This window comes from Myotis davidii, unplaced genomic scaffold (genome assembly GCF_000327345.1).
Source record: "Myotis davidii unplaced genomic scaffold, ASM32734v1 scaffold227, whole genome shotgun sequence".
In the NCBI taxonomy this organism is placed as follows: domain Eukaryota; kingdom Metazoa; phylum Chordata; class Mammalia; order Chiroptera; family Vespertilionidae; genus Myotis; species Myotis davidii.
Window position 1 is genome coordinate 1,407,384 of NW_006298519.1, and position 15,705 is coordinate 1,423,088.

A 15,705-nucleotide genomic window follows, 5' to 3' on the forward strand; every position below is an offset into this window, starting at 1 on the left:
GCCACAGGCTATCTGGCGACATCCTCGGAGAGAAAAGGCGAGTGGAACACTGAGAAGCTGTCCTGTTTCTTTAAAGTGAGGGATCGCAGCTGTCCGACGCTCTGTTTACCAACAGCAGTACAGTTGGCACCGAGGGCAATAGCTAGCTCGCCATTCGGCAGATGCTTTGTGACCAGAGAGAGGAGTCAGGGTGATGTGTGTCCCGTGCTCATCGGGAATGCCTCAGCAACCACCTCAGCGCCGCCGCGGCCTCTTTCCACTCGGGCCACGAATGTGGAGTCCCCTGGGGGGAACCTCTGGTCCTTCTAGAAGGGACTAGGAATACGAGAGAGAGAGGGGGCAAGAAGGGCAGAGAGCCCACGCTGTTTGGGTGCCAAACACCCTAGTTGCTTGGCTCTCAGTTCCCCGAGATGATGAGATTATAACACAAGACCCACAACAATCCGCACAGGTTGCTCTCAGGCAAAGTCCGCCACCAAAAAAGTGCAAATGCAGACGCCGAGGTGACTCCAACTCGCCGTGCTAGGCCAAGCTTGTTTTATTACATACATTCTGCACTCTAAGAACTAGTAACTTCGTATTGTAAACATTAAGCATACAGAGTGAGATTTCAAGGCCACATTCTACCACTGATTGTCCCTTTTGTCATGTATCTTTGGCTGGCCGAGATCAACTCGTAGTGTATAAATGCATAAGTTATATAATTATTATATAAAAGGGGGGGGGGACCGCATGGACTTGTATACTTCTTTCTGACAAACGCACAGCGTTCGCGACTCGAAGGGACACCGGAGCCCGCCTGGCCCAGAGCCGGGCGATGTCGGAGCGCAGCGGCCCAGAGCGTCTCTCGCCGGACCCCCCCTGGGGAACAGAGCCCCCACGAAGCCATGCTGTCCCGAATGACTCTTTTAAATATCAGACAATTCCAGTTACAATTTTCTTTGGACAAACAAACAAACAAAAAAGAGATGCATGTTTTCATGTCTGAATCCCACCACTGCCCCTCACTTTGTTCCACCACGTCCTCCCTCACACACTGGCTTTGGTGCAGCACTGGCCGCATTCAACCACGAGTCCCTTCTCCGCAGTCCCAACACTGTCCCCTGTCCAGCTGCACGGCCTGAGCTCCCGCCCAGCCCTGCCTCCTCCGGCTCGGCCCCTCCGCACCCGCCCGCACATCCCCCAGCCCTCCTCTGCATCCACACTCTCTCCACGCACGTGCTCAGTCCCGCGTCCAGCTCCTGGCCCCTGGAATACTGTAAAGGAGTTGGAGACTCTGGGTCGTCTTCACAGCTTGGGAGAGCTGACAGCCCTCCGTCAAATGGAATGAATCTGATTTCACCCGGAGCAGCAGGCGCCGATGAGTTTCGTATCCACGTCCGCTGCACGGTCTCTTTTTTCTTTTTCGGCTTTGTTTTTGATATGTTTCTGTTTTTAAATACAGGTAGTTTTCCTTCAAATGGCATTAGGAATGGTCCGTTAGGTCCAGACTGTGTTTTCTGGATGGCTTTGGTTCTATCCTGGTTTGCATGAGCAGGATCCTGGACTCTGAAGTGTATACACATCTTCAGGCCACTTTTTCTTTGGCACTTTGTCCTATGACCTCATGCTTCTACCTACAATGTCTTTTACAAGGTTGGCCCACAGATCCCAGGTCTGTGTACGTCCCATGGTCAGCATCCGCTGTCTCTCTGTAGTCAGACTTTGGTCATTCCCTCCCGCTAAGAGTCTTTGGGTCTCGTCCCTGGCTTCCTTCCCCATCCCCCGCCCAGCTTTCTCATTCCTCTTGAGGCACTTTTTTTTTTTATTTTTTGATTCCTGGTCTCCAATAGAGTGTGTGGTAATGTCCTGGCGACGACTGTGTGCTGTTGGGAAAGGCCCCTCTCGGCTCTAGTAGTAGGTGCCCAGGTGAGAGGGCATGTGGCTGGCTGGCAGCCTCGTGTTCGGGTAGATGCCTCCAGTCGGGGAATTCCAGTACGGGTTCGGGGCCGCAAAGAAACTGGACGAGGTCACGGGGAGGGCTGGGGGGTGGGGCGCCACAAAGTTCATCTTCTGTGGGTGGGCGTGGTAGGAGCCCATGTACGGGAGGTCCGAGGGGTACTTGTAGAGAGAGGACTCCGGGGGGTGGGGCTGGAGGGCCTGGGCGATGCCGTGGAAGTCGAACTTGTAGGCGTAGCGCTTCCCATGCACCTTGGTCATGATGTTCTTGTCGTAGTAGTAGCGGAGGGCGCGGCTGAGCTTATCGTAGTTCATGTTGGGCTTGCTCTTCCGCTCACCCCAGCGCCGGGCCACCTCGTCGGGGTCTGTCATCTTGAACTCCCCGTTGGTGCCCTCCCAGGTGATGCAGTTGGAGTTGGAGCTGTCGGAGAGGAGCTCCAGGAGGAACTGCCAGAGCTGGATCTGCCCGCTCCCTACGGGGGACAGGAAACAGCAGTGAGGACGGGGTGCACAGAGAGGTGGCCTTTCTTCAGTGACAGGGAGGTGCTACCGGGCACCCAGGGCCCTTTCCCAGGCCAGCACCTGTCCCTCAGATACTGGGGCCTCCCCTGTTCTGCTGACAATTGCCCGTGGCTGGACAGGAGCCACCTGGCCCATTCCCAGCAGCCTACGGCCAGAGGGACAGACCAAGGCTATGGGAGACGGGCCCCCCTGCCTCAGGGAGGAGCCCAGCCTGGGAAGCTGTTCATGCTCCTGAGGTTCCCTGAGATCAGACTGAAGCAGGGGTCCACTAGGGCCCCAGGGTCCTCTTTCCCCTGCCCTGTCCTGCTTCTCCCCTCCCTCTCTCCCGAGAACATGCCCTTAGCTAATCACACGCACAAGGATCCTCATCCCAAACTCTGCGCCCAGGGAACCTGCCCTAGGACGATGGCCCTTGGTGACTATCAGTCTGGTTACAAACCCAAGTCCTTCCTAAGAAGCAGAGAATTTCTATGGGGCGAGTGGATGGCAGGCTGGTCCCATCCATTCCTGACTTCTCAGAAGAACATCCAGGTCAACACGATGTTTGCAGGGGTAGGGGGTGGAGGGCCTATTTTTCCTATGTTGTGAGGCAGAATGGGCCGTTATGTGGATGGCAATAATGACTTAATGCCATTTATACTGGCGAGGTCAAGTGAAATAATAAAAGTCAGATTTAGGAAATGAACTCCTAAAAAGTTTATGGAAAAAAAATAAGAGAATGGAAGTAAACACCGTTATTTCTAACATAACATTTCGCTGGCACTCGGAAAGCCATTCTGTCAAAACTTTTCCTAGAACAGAACTCGCCCACTCAAAATGAGGAAGTTTAGAGAAGCGTTGGCCCTATTTCAAACCAGATCGCCCCTCTCCAGTGTTTAGGCAAACGCATCGTAACGGAAAGCCACGTGTGCGCCCCGCGCTGCCGTGCCAACTGCGCTCACACAAGTTTCCAAGGAAGGAGAAATGCTACAGTGAGTGGCTGCAGGTCCCCGGGGGGAGGGAGGCTCCAACGAGGTTGAGGGGTCCTTGCTAGACTGGGGTGCACCGTCAAGGTTCTCCTGACCCCATGGGAATCAGCTGTCAGACATGCAGCTTTTATGTTTTCTTTAATTCAGAGACAAATCAGGCACCTCACCACGATGTTACAATACCTTCCAGCGGTTCTCAACCTGTGGGTCGCGACCCCTGAAAATACATCCTGCATATCAGATATTTACATTATGATTCATAACAGTAGCAAAATTAGAGTTATGAAGTAGCAACGAAAATAATTTTATGATTGGGGGTCACCACAACATGAGGAACTGTATTAAAGGGTTGCGGCCTTAGGCAGGTTGAGAACCACCAGCGTAAGGCTTACGCTGACTCACGGCTCGCTAAAGGCGAGAAGCATTCAATACTGACAGTCAGACTGAATCCCAGGAGAGACCCAGGGCTGTGCAGCAGATGAAAGATGCTTTGCAGATGCGTCAGAAGCAGGTCCTTTCTCCTGGACTCCCAGCTGCAGCGGCCTCGGGCTTATGGCCACGAAGACGACCTTTCATTATACTCTCAGCGAGAACCCAGGGACGTGATTGGATGGTCAAAGTCGCTTTAACTGGCAACCATTCAGGGAACCGATGTCATGTAGACCTCAGTTACGAATGTGTTTTCCACCAGTCCTCTCACCGGCTCCCTGTGTAAGCTGTCCAGCTCGCACCTCCTCGTTCCCACGCTGGCCACGTGGAGGGGGCTGTGTCTGTGATCCACCCACCCGCCGGCTCCGTGAGAAAGGTCAGCCTTTCCCGACTACATCCCGAAGGCGATCGCCTTCGGTCCAGCCGCACATTTGAAAGGTATTAGCAGCTTGTAGGGCGTCACACTGGGAGCCTGTGCCTTCTCGGGACCACAAACTGTTCTCAATCAAGTCTTCTTGCCCCCAACGTTTCATTAATATGCATTTTAAACACACACACAAAGGAAGGAGTGGGAGAACCATATGGTTTTAGTGTATATATTGTAACCAAAGGATTAATACTTGGAAAGAAAAACCCATATGGGACCTGGGGATGGAGATGAACACGGATTTTTGATTTAGCAATCTGACATATGCTTCAGCATAAACAGGGAATCAGCTGAAAATAAATATTCAGGCAGCCTCCTCAGCGAAGAGAGCAATTCCACAGATTTGAAGTAACACACAGACCTTCCTACGCAGTTGAAAGAATACTAGGGATCTGCCCAAACCTGGGCACTGCTCCCCAGGAACCTGTCCCTCGGCCTCTTCCTGTGCAAACGTGGACCACGGGACCGGAGGACAGCCGGGCCCCGTCTCTCCTGCTTCAGAAGCACTAGCTGGCCCGGACTGAAACCCTGGCTGGAAACTCAAGCTTAAGAAACAGATGAGCATTCCTCACTATTTGCCCTAAATGAGCCTTAGGACCCGGGCTCTGGCCTCTGAGCATCCCCAGGGTCTGTGGGAATGAGATCTGTAAACAAAACCCATCGGCTCCCAAACCTGAGAACCCCACGTAAATGCAAGCTCAGAGAACGCGTAGGAAACGGACACTACGTCCAGCTCATGCACGGTTGCACCTGACGCCCATCACCTCGTGGCACGAGCTCACAGCCTCCCCGGGCAAGAAGGCCAGGGGCGCACGCGGGAGCCAAGAAATCGCAGTCGCTAGGAAAGGAAAGGGATTACTCACGGCCCAGACTTTCAGCAGCAACCCAGTTATTTTACTGTCAAAGTGGTAACGCTGACGGTGCCACATGGGTGCATTTTAGACTAGTGGGTACGGGTCCCAAGGCAAGATACCTAAGGCTTGGGAAGCTTAGAGTGACTTGGGGCGTCCGCTGGCCACACTCACAAGTAAAAGGAGAAATTCTTATAAGACCCAAGCCTCCTACAGGCATCACCACCTGCGCCTCTTGAGTAACAACGGTCTCGAGAAAATCCTTAACTCTAGGAAGGAGTACTCAGTCTGACCAGGGTAGACCTGGGCGGTGGGGCGCCATGGGGGCTGCCCGCCTCCAGGAGAGCCCTGCGGGGTGAGCAGCACAGGGCTTGGAAGAGGCCCAAAGGCAATGCTTTCATTTTCCAGAGGAAAGAAGAGAAACGGGGCAGCGAAGAGGTCCAGACTGAGCTAAAAGGGCAGAACATCTGAACGGTTTATAAACCACAGAGCAGAGCAGGGGGGTTGGGGGGGGGGTCAGCAGTTGTGGGACCAGCAGGGCTGTCCCTAAGCAGGACACTGTGGGGACAGCTGACGGAGGGCCCAGCAGGCTCCACAGTGGCAGTTGTCTGGGGCCACTTTCTCCCACGGCCGGGGTGCTGCGGAACACCGTGTGGAAATCAAGGCAGCAGGCGTGGCCCCAGGACATGTGTCCCAGGCTGAGTGTGGCTCAGAAGGGACTTGCTGGAGGGCCAGGGTGTCCAGTGGCTGTCAGGGCCACTGCGGTGACAGCACTGCTGGCTGGCTCCTGGCGCCACCACGGATGGGACCTGGGGCAGCTTCCCCAGCTCTGTGCCTCGGTGTTCTTACCTGTAAAATGGGCTGATGGCAAAAGCACGACCTTTAGGGTCACTCTGAGGATGAACGCAGTAGGTGACGCTCTGATTCTGACTGGTTTGGGCTAGAAATCCAAGTTGAAAGGAAGGTACGCCCCTGGCCTGGAGCTGGAGAAAGCCACTGGATGCTTCCCGGGTGCCAGAGACGTAGGTGACTAATTTGCAAAAGGTCAGTGAGGGTCGGAACCCTGCTGCAGGCTGCAGCCCCGAATCACCGCACAAACCTGCTCTCAGGCCCACGCCTGCAAGTCCCCTCCAGCCCCTCCCAGGGGTCCCCTCCCTGGGCCGGGAGCTTGGGAAGTTCCCAGTGGGAGACTGACCATGCCAGAACCCCCTAACAATGAACAGCACATCCTGAAACGGTGCTGGGTTTTGCCTGAGCCACATGCACTGTCCCGGCCGCCAGGGAAGGCTCCCCAGGTGTCCCCAGGCAGCCACCCGACGTACCTTCACAGGCCTCTTTCTTGGAAAGGTGGCCTCGGTCCATTCAAGGAGCCACGTGAAACATGCAGCCCGCCTGACGGACACAGAGGAGCTGCCTGGTCCACAGGGTAACCCAGGGACACCCTTTCCCAGCAGGAGAAATACGGGCCAAGTGCACAGTGAATGCTGGGAGCGGAGATGGCCCGATGCTGACAGCGCCCGTGCATTCATGCTCCATGATGTCATCTTCCCACTGAAAAGAATGCGTACCATGGAAAGAGCCAACACTGGGAGGGATGAGGGATTTATTTTTCAGAGCGAGGAATAATAGACTCCGACAGGAAGGAGCATTGATAGAAAGATGAAAGACACGCTGGTCCCGGGGAAAGGCCCCGTGAATACAGCTGATGGGGCCCAAGGCCGGGTATAGAGAAGGCCTAAATCCGTGGTCGGCAAACTGTGGCTTGCGAGCCACATGCAGCTCTTTGGCCCCTTGAGTGTGGCTCTTCCTAAGCCTTAGGAGGACCCTAATTAAATTAATAACAATGTACCTACCTATATAGTTTAAGTTTAAAAAATTTGGCTCTCAAAAGAAATTTCAATCGTCGTCCTGTTGACATTTGGCTCTGTTGACCAATGAGTTTGCCGACCGCTGGTCTCAGTCATGACAAGCTAAGGAACACAATCTTCATGTGCAGGTCAGAGTAGGATGCCGCCGCCTCCCTAAGCCCGCCGAGAAAGGGGTAGAGGGCGGTCCTTCATGAGACGCGAGTGTCCCTGGCTACTTAGGTACCAAGACATCTTCCCAGGCCTCCCGCCTCCGCCAGGCCCTCTACCTACAGTGGGCAACCCAGCTGCTGGGCACCGTGTGCCTCTGTGAGAGCTGAGGCTCTGCTCACGGGCCAGCCACTCTCTGAGCCCCCTTCTCCCCTAAGCCATACCTTTGCGCTGTGACATGGGCGTGGGCCTGTATTTCACTGGCCGGCGTGTGTGCGTGGGAAGGCCAGTTTGGTCTTGTGTGGCACCCCTGGCACTTTGCTCCCTCCATTCCTGACCTCAGACCCACCCGTGCACCTGAACAGCTGCTAACCGCATGGCGAGCCTTCCTTCCTCTCCTCTCGCTCCCCGTGCTCCCAGACCTCACCGCCCCGCCCCTCCCCGGGCTTGCTCAGGGAGTTTAGGGGAAGGCAATGAAAGACGTGGCAGACAGAGTCCGGGTTCAAATCTAGCCTCCCCTCTGACTGGCTGTGACCCGGGAAAAGTTACCCACTTCCTCTGGTCCTCCGAGTCCCTTCCGTTGGATGGAGATAATGACCTCTGGCTGCCAGGACCCCAGGCGTGCGGGCCGCGCAGGCATCATGTGGGGGAGCGGTCAGAATGTGGTCTCCGGTCACTGAACTAACGCTGCCGGCATCTGGCTTCTGTGTTTTCCTCTCTCGAGTCTCCCCTGAGCACCTCTCCAGGCCCGCCTCCCTAAGCACCTCACTCACAGTCATCGCTTCAGTTCAAAGGCTGTGGAGGCCCCTGCAGACGGAAAGCTGACCACGGGCACAGGGAGGGACCGAGGCCACGGAGACACGCCCACCAGGAGGGGCTCACGTATGAGGGAAGCACCTGCGGCCGCCCTCATTGAACAGTGTGGCCATTCCCTACGCCCCCTCTCCACTGCATGTGAGCTCCCTGAGGGTCAGGACAAGATCTTATTGCTCCGGCACTGACTTCTCCAACAAATAATCACTGAGCACCTGGTCCAGACCCGGGGGAGGGCAGGAAACAAAGCAGGCCCTTCCACCCTGTCAGACGCTTAAAGAACATTTGCTGAATTCGTTGACATGAACTAAAATAGAATATCAAAATAGCGGACCCTCTAAATCAGTGGTTCTCAACCTGTGGGTCGCGACCCCTTTGGCGGTCGAACGACCCTTTCACAGGGGTTGCCTAAGACCATCCTGCATATCAGATATTTACATGACTATTCATAACAGTAGCAACATTACAGTGATGAAGTAGCAACGAAAATAATTTTATGGTTGGGTCACAACATGAGGAACTGTATTTAAAGGGCCAGAAGGTTGAGAACCACTGCTCTAAATCATCATATCTTATGTTCCCAAAGCGTAGCCTCCCTCGAGGGGACGTGTGCTAAATCTGAATTTTTCCATTTCCAGCCCGATCTTGGCCTCGACATTTAGGAAATACACTTTCCAGCGTGTGCCAGCAAGATGCCCGTGCCATCCTCGCGTCTGACTTGCTGCTGAGAATACGCAGCCCGTGTGGTGGGTTTCTGCAGCCCAGCAGGCTCGGGTCGGAGCGTCACCAAATAAAACAGTGGGGTTGGCACTGGCCGGTGGCCACAGGTGACCCCCCTTGCAAGGCCCGGGCTACAAACGGGCCAGGGAAGAACCCGCCCTTTCCCCTGGCATCAAAGTGGAGAAACAGACCATTCTGAAGATAACTCTGGATTTGAAATCGTAGGGTTGTAAGCAGCATTCTTTTTGAAATATGATTTAACTGCTTGTGTAATAGGTTGAATTGTGCCACCCTCTCCCCAAATTCACATGCTGAAGTCCTAGCCCCCCAGAACCTCAGAATGTGACCTTACTGAACACGGGGTCTTCATGGAGGTGATCACGTTAAAGTGAGGTTATTAGGGTGACCCTAATCCGATATGACCAGTGCTGGTATGAAAGGGTGACAACACTGGGAACAGAGACCCATGTAGAGGGAAGACAGGGGAAGGGACACAGGCAGAAGGTGGCCGCCTACAAGCCAAGGAGAGAGCCTGCACCAGGTCCCTCCTTCATGACCCTCAGAAGATAACCAGCCCTGCAGACACCTTGACCTTGGACGTCGTCCTTCAAAACTGACACAGAAAACATTTGTTTTCTAAGCCTCTGCCCCCTCCGTGTCCTTCTTCTAGTGGCCCTAGGAAATTCGGGCAGCATGGATGAGGTCATGATGCTCTTTACGGAAGCTAAAACCTTCATTTATATCCTGGCCCGTATTTTTCCACTTGGGCGACTAACCCAGCGAGACCTAACCCTGAAACTGGTTCCATGGAAGGAACTAGTCACCCTTGGCCATGTATCTTTTCACAACCACCACTGCCATAAAGGTTAGCAACCACACCAGCTGTATCTCACCTGGGTTTGCAAGGCGGCTACTCGTTGGTCCAAGGATCTGATAAGGATCTACAGAGAAAAGAAAAGGTGTCAAACCCCGAAGACACAGCTGTGACTCGGTGATGTCACTGTGGGCGTTCTCCTGTCTTGTGCTCCCCGATTTCAGAGCTGAACGTGTCCCCCATACCAAGGTCACCAGGCGCCACCCGTGTTAGATAAAACCTCCCAGGAGAGCTGAGTGAAGTGTCTTGCTCAGGGCCTCCTCATTCGGCTGAGCTCAGAGTTGGCCTGGGGTTCACCCAACCCCGTGCTCTCTCCACCCCAGGACACAAATAGGGTACACAAGTTCAGTCCCCAGTCGGCCAGCTCCGTGTGGGCCATGCTGACAGCATCACTGATAACATCCACTCCCCACTGTGCTGTGTGGGCACCGGTGTGGGCACTGCTGCACCTGAGGGCACCGGTGTGGAATGCCTGGACTGTAAGGTGAAATTAAAAGAACTCATGAGCCACACAGAGACACGCTGTGTGCAAGTGGAATGTTTCCTTCCACATTCACTGTGCAGATTGTGGAGATGTTTTAACCAACCCCCCGTCATCCTGGCTGAGCAGACGGATCGTTCTGTCCCGATTGATATATGAAGCAGTTGTGAAGAAGACAAAGCAACATGAGTCTCATTAGCAAAGGACACATTTTAGAAATATGCCACCCAACCTGTCGCTTCGCTCATGGCCACCGAGGCTCCCGGACACATACCTAGCTGAGGCCGCTGGTCTTCGGTTTTGGGCACTGCGGAAGGAGATGGCTGAGCAGCTGAACGTGAGAAAACAAGAGAGACAAAGAGCTGTAAGTTCTATGTGGCCACTCGTCTCAGATGCTGTGGCCTCATCGTTCCATCAGCTACCTTAGTGATGTAACGGTCTCCCTTTTATAAAAAGAAACATCTTACAGGAAGGAAAATTTTCTTTCTCATGAAACCGAATGTGCACATTGCAGAAAAAAAAAAAAAGAGCACTTTATATTATTTAAAAAATGTATTTATACCCCCCTTTTCCCAAAAGAAAAGAATTTGCAATGGCTTACAAAACAGATTTAACTGAATCACAATCTAAAATAAGTAAAAGGGAAATGATCAGGAAAATGAAATAAAGCCAGGGAGACTTTAAACATGGCCGAGATCAGGAAATCACTCCGTGTCTGATCTGCACTCAGCCACCCCAGGAGACACGCGTGTGCGCACTGAAGTCCATGCCAGCAGTCACTTCTCTTTGTGGGGAAGTGGGTATAACCTGAGGACTAGCTGTGCCTGTCTTGCCAAGGGGAGGAACACTTTCCATGTTGGGAAACCATAGATTAGCTACAGAAATGATGTTTACTCCATCAGAGGGACCCTGTGCCATGTGGATTCAAGGCAGTCGGAGCCAACACCTCACCTTTCGACTGGGGGGCGGGGTGGCCGTGACCGGTCCAGGCTGATCTCCTGGGTGGCTCATAAGGTAAATCTGTAAAGACGAAGAAATTGACTAAAAGATCAATAATTTACTCTTATAACAGATATCTTATATGTGTCTTGTGTTTCTTTGAATAAATATTGTGCAAGAAAAGCCAGTCATCCAAAGAAATTGTCAACCTGGATCCCATCCGATTCAGGTTTTATTTACAAATGACAATTCTGTGTATTTTACTGATCTGACATTTCTACCCATTTGTTAATCTGCCACCCCCACTGACAGATTCCCCCAGAGCCTGCGGACTCTCCCAGGGTGACCTCCAACCACAGGGCAGGCCACACTGAACGTTTCTTCCCGTCGAAGGCGGCCTGCACCCCATGGGACTGACCTGTATCCAGCCCATTTTTATCTCCAGGACCATCCAGAACAGAGCCCACAACTCTGACCAATCAACCAGTTCTTGCCTGAGGTCTGCATCTCAACCCCCAAATGATGCTCGCGTTCCTTCTCCGTTTTCTTCTGTGGAAATGAGCTCTCCCTCCTTATCCTTATTCTCCGCTGCCTCTCTCGGCCACCCCTCACTTTCTCTTTACAATTTCAGCCTCTTATGTTGAATCACTCTTCACTGTCTCCTCCTTTTCCTATGCAGATGTCTCCTCTTTCTCCTTCTCGAAATGAATTTAGAATTTCTCTAACATAAGTTGCATGATATAAATTGCAAGGCTGAGGGGGCAGTGTCCCCACCACGTGCCAGCAATGACCGTCAGGGCCTCAGGAGAGGCCCATCATTCCTTTGCACGGACCACGTGTGATCACTCGCCCCATCAGTCTCTATGCACATTGCATATGCAAATTTAATACCCACTTCTGCATCCTTGGTGCAAGTTCTAGCAATGGTTAAGAAGACTCTAAGTCATTTTCTTTCGAAAACATATTCCAGGGACACTGTTATGCACGCTCCAACTGTGCACATACAACGTTGCTTCTACCTCCATCTTAGTACAGAACCATTTCAAAAAAACTAACTACATCTTCTTGGACTGAAGGGTCTCAGGTCAGTGCCACGGGTCATTCCGGGCCAACCGAGAAGCCAGAGCCAGACGTTTCGGGGCGACTTCGCTGCCAGGCACCTGGAAACGGCTGCAGCATCGCCCTCGGTGGGCAGCGCAGTGCCGCTTGCTCTGAGCCTGGCTTTAAACAGCTCATTTTACTTAAAGCTGGCAATCTGGTGGGTCCGTCTCCCAAAAGCTGGACTGCATTGCGGAAGACGTGTCTCTCCCTCTTCCCAACCCCAGAGAGAAGGGCCATGACATGTAACCTGAACATCAGCACAGAGTGGCTGTAATTTACTCGGTCTGCGTGGCTGCCGGCATCCCCGGTGGGGTGGTCGCTGAAACCCTACCCTCGGGGCTTCGGTTGGGCTGGATGAGTTTTCTGTTTAATCGCGGCCATGGCTTGCCACTCCCTGCCGGCTGGCATCGTCACATCATTGGACTGATCACCAGCCTTTCCCACCCGGCTCAGTCTCACTTTTCTGGTGTCGGGGTTGGTTACCTGCGGGGATTAAACCGGCAGCCGCTATCCATTTACAACGAACGGAATTCCAACCTAAGTTTCTGGGAGCACTATGCATAGGAATTCTCATCCAGTTGCATTTTGTCTGAAAACTGGTTAGTTAGCCAGAGTTTCCACGTGAGAACTGTTTCAGAACAAAAGACAGATCTACTGGCCAGACCATCCTAGCAGCATCCAGCCCAATTCAGGAGCAGGGATCACATGTTGGTCCTACGTGTGTCCTGGGATGGAGATCCCGGGGCTGGGGGCCCCAGGGCCTTCTGTGTACCAAATGCTGAAGCAAGATAATACGTAGGGTATCCCCAAAAGTATCTACACCCACTTTGAATACTCATAAAAGCCGTGTTTTTAAAATACACTTCACTTTCAACATGGAGCTATCAGTTGTTATAGTGCAGACAGATTTTGGGGGAACTCCCTGTAGAAATACATTCTAGAGCAGGGGTGGGCAAACTTTTTGACTGGAGGGCCACAATGGGTTCTTAAACTGGACCGGAGGGCTGGAACAAAAGCATGGAGTGTTTGTGTGAACTAATATAAATTCAAAGTAAACATCATTACATAAAAGGGTAATTTCTCCAAGTGTGGTCCGCAGGCCAGCAATACGAGCAACATCTGGGAGCTGGTGAGACGTTCAGAATCTCTCTCCAGATTGACTATTTCGGAGCCTGCATTTACCAGGACCCCGGGGACGGTGCACACCGACACGGAGGAAGCCTGTGCCAGGCCTTTCCACGGCTCTCATTCAGAACGCTGTGCCCCACAGACACTCATTTTAGAGGCGCTGCCCGAGAGCGGCCACACAGAGAAAGAAGTGTGTACAGAGTTCTAGATCGAATGGTTGTATCTGAGATGAACTAACAGAACTAATAGCAAGTGTCAGTAGGTTAGTTTGCTGCTATTTTAAACGTAAAGAAAAAAGTATGGCGGCTGGAAAAAATTAAACACCAAACTACGAATAGAGAAATATTTTTGAGACTCTATTTCCCCCCATAAAATCCTCCTTAGGGTGTGTCACCGTGTCCATTCTCCCTTGAAAGTAAGTCAGGACCTAAACGACACCAAGTCTGGTCTTCAGCCAAGAACCTGCGATGTCCACGTGAACAGTGACTGGCATGTTCGCAAACGTGTCACCACGGAAGATAAGCGGCCTTTGTTTGCCTTCATGACATTCTGGCCCGATGCAGCCTTATCAGCTGCCGATCACAGCTGAGGGTGCTCAGCTCCTCCCCTTTTCCCCTGGGGTTGTGACAGGGGAAACGCTGGGTTGGCCTCCCTGAGATGAGGCACGGCCAGCCGTGACCCGGGGCCAGCGGTGACCCCCGGCAGCACTTCGCCCTCGGGGCAGAGGCGGTGGAGTTTACTGAAGAAAGACGGCTCCCTGCACATGGGCGACTTGCCCTCAGTGACAAAGGAGGGCTTCTCACACGGGTCTACGCACACTTCATTCTCAGGGGCCACTTCAGTGCTCTCCTCGCCTCTCCAACCTTGGTCTTCGAGGCGGCTACCTCTTGGCAGAAGGGCCTGCTCGGGGAAGGTGGGTTTCTAGCAGGGAGCTGGCTATTTTTTTCTGTAACAGACTCTGTGTAAAAACTGAGCTTTCTAAACCCCATTACACAGGCAGCTCGGGTTACAGAGAAGCATGTGCCAGGATCCGGACCAAAAACACGAAGCTACAAACGGTGTCGCCCCTCCACACCCCCATCCCTGGGTACATGCTGGGAGCTGGGATCGGTTCCTGATCCTGAAAGAGCCTCCTCCACCACCACCCACAACATCAAGGAACCAAGACAGCATCCTCCCGGCCCTTCCTGCGGCGTTAACCTCACCCAGTTCACATGCTCCTCCTCCAGCCGCGGAGGAACAGCCTTCCGGTCCTCTTGCAGTCCGTCCTCCCACTTACCTTCCCAAGGGCCAGAACCGGGACTGTGGGCGAGTCCCCCTCATTCTGCAGGACCCACCCCACATTTACAGAGCAGCTCCGAGGGTCCCAGCTGGGCTGGATGGGGAAGGATGAGCCTCCCTGGCTCCCGGTGAACTCAGAGGCCAAAGGCAAAGACAGAGAGGCGAGAGCTGTTGCCAGAACCAACCTATAACCCAGGTTTAATGGGAGGAAGATTCAGACAATGAAGTCACTCTCCCGTTTTCCTCCAGACATTTCCACAGCCTTCTAAACCGCCCCCCCCCACAAAGACATGGGTTGCCGGGGCATTTCACATGCCCTCCCCAGCTAGGTTTTCAGATCTCTGGGTAGAGGACAGCCATGGAAAAGTGAAGAATGCGTGCTTAGCCATTCGCTAAGATCCGGGCTTTCCAAAGCGCCCCACAGGGGAGAAAGGGTTACCCCACTGTCCGGCTGTGCCTGGTGGTGCCGACCGGCACGAGGCTGCCAGCTCCAAGGCAGGGATAACTTGTAATTCCAAGAAACCCTTGACGAGCAGCCGCTGGAAAGTGAAAGTCCAGGCTGCACTCCCAGGCTCAACTCACCACTCTCTCTGGATTACATCCTAGATGGGTATCAGTGCCGGAGTTGCCATGGCGATGGAGGAGGGCAGGAGGGGGCTACAGAACGTCCTCCTTGCCCACCCGAGAGCTTTCACATGAACTGCCCCCAAGATGCCAGGCGGGCGGCACATGTCGAGGTCAGAAACCAGCTTGCAGCTCCTACGAGTCAGACCTGTCTGTCCCTGCCAGCTGAGGCCTTCAGGGCCATAGCTCCAAAGGCCGGCACTCAGCAGGGGAGGAGGGGTGGGGGGAGGGTGTCTGATGCTAATGACTGACAAAGCGAGGAACACATGAAACATCGTGAAACAAGATCGCAGAAATGGAATGTTAAGTGACACTCCTCTGTGCTATCACTTCCTAGGAGTGGGGGAGGGGCTGCCCTGAATGCTGATGTGTAGGAAAAGGATGGGGGAGGGGGCAGAGGGAAAAGGAGGAGGGCAGGGAGGAGGTACATTCTGAATGGGGAACATTCGGGGAAAGTTTACAGGAAGTAGCCTGGGAAGAGGGGTTGATGAGCAAGAACGGGGGAGTGAACGTCCGAGTGTGGTTACGTGTCAGGTCCCTAAGTCTTGGCCAATCACAGGGTCAAACTGAAATGCCACAGCGACGTGACAGGGC

The 15,705-nt window shown here is 53.4% G+C and overlaps 1 protein-coding gene across 4 annotated transcripts in view; it reads right to left on the reverse strand.

Moving 5' to 3' along the window:
- Positions 1–523: 523 nt before the first annotated feature.
- Positions 524–15,705, reverse strand: part of ERG (v-ets avian erythroblastosis virus E26 oncogene homolog) — a 163,073-nt gene continuing 147,891 nt past the window's right edge. For all 4 annotated transcript variants that reach the window (XM_015570722.1, XM_015570721.1, XM_006774142.2 and 1 more), the window contains 4 exons: positions 10,990–11,058; positions 10,313–10,369; positions 9,577–9,624; positions 524–2,411 (listed from right to left, as the gene is read on the reverse strand). In XM_015570722.1, coding sequence (XP_015426208.1) covers positions 1,891–2,411; positions 9,577–9,624; positions 10,313–10,369; positions 10,990–11,058 — 695 coding nt within the window. In that variant the 3' untranslated portion in view covers positions 524–1,890. The remainder of the gene's footprint in view (positions 2,412–9,576; positions 9,625–10,312; positions 10,370–10,989; positions 11,059–15,705) is intronic.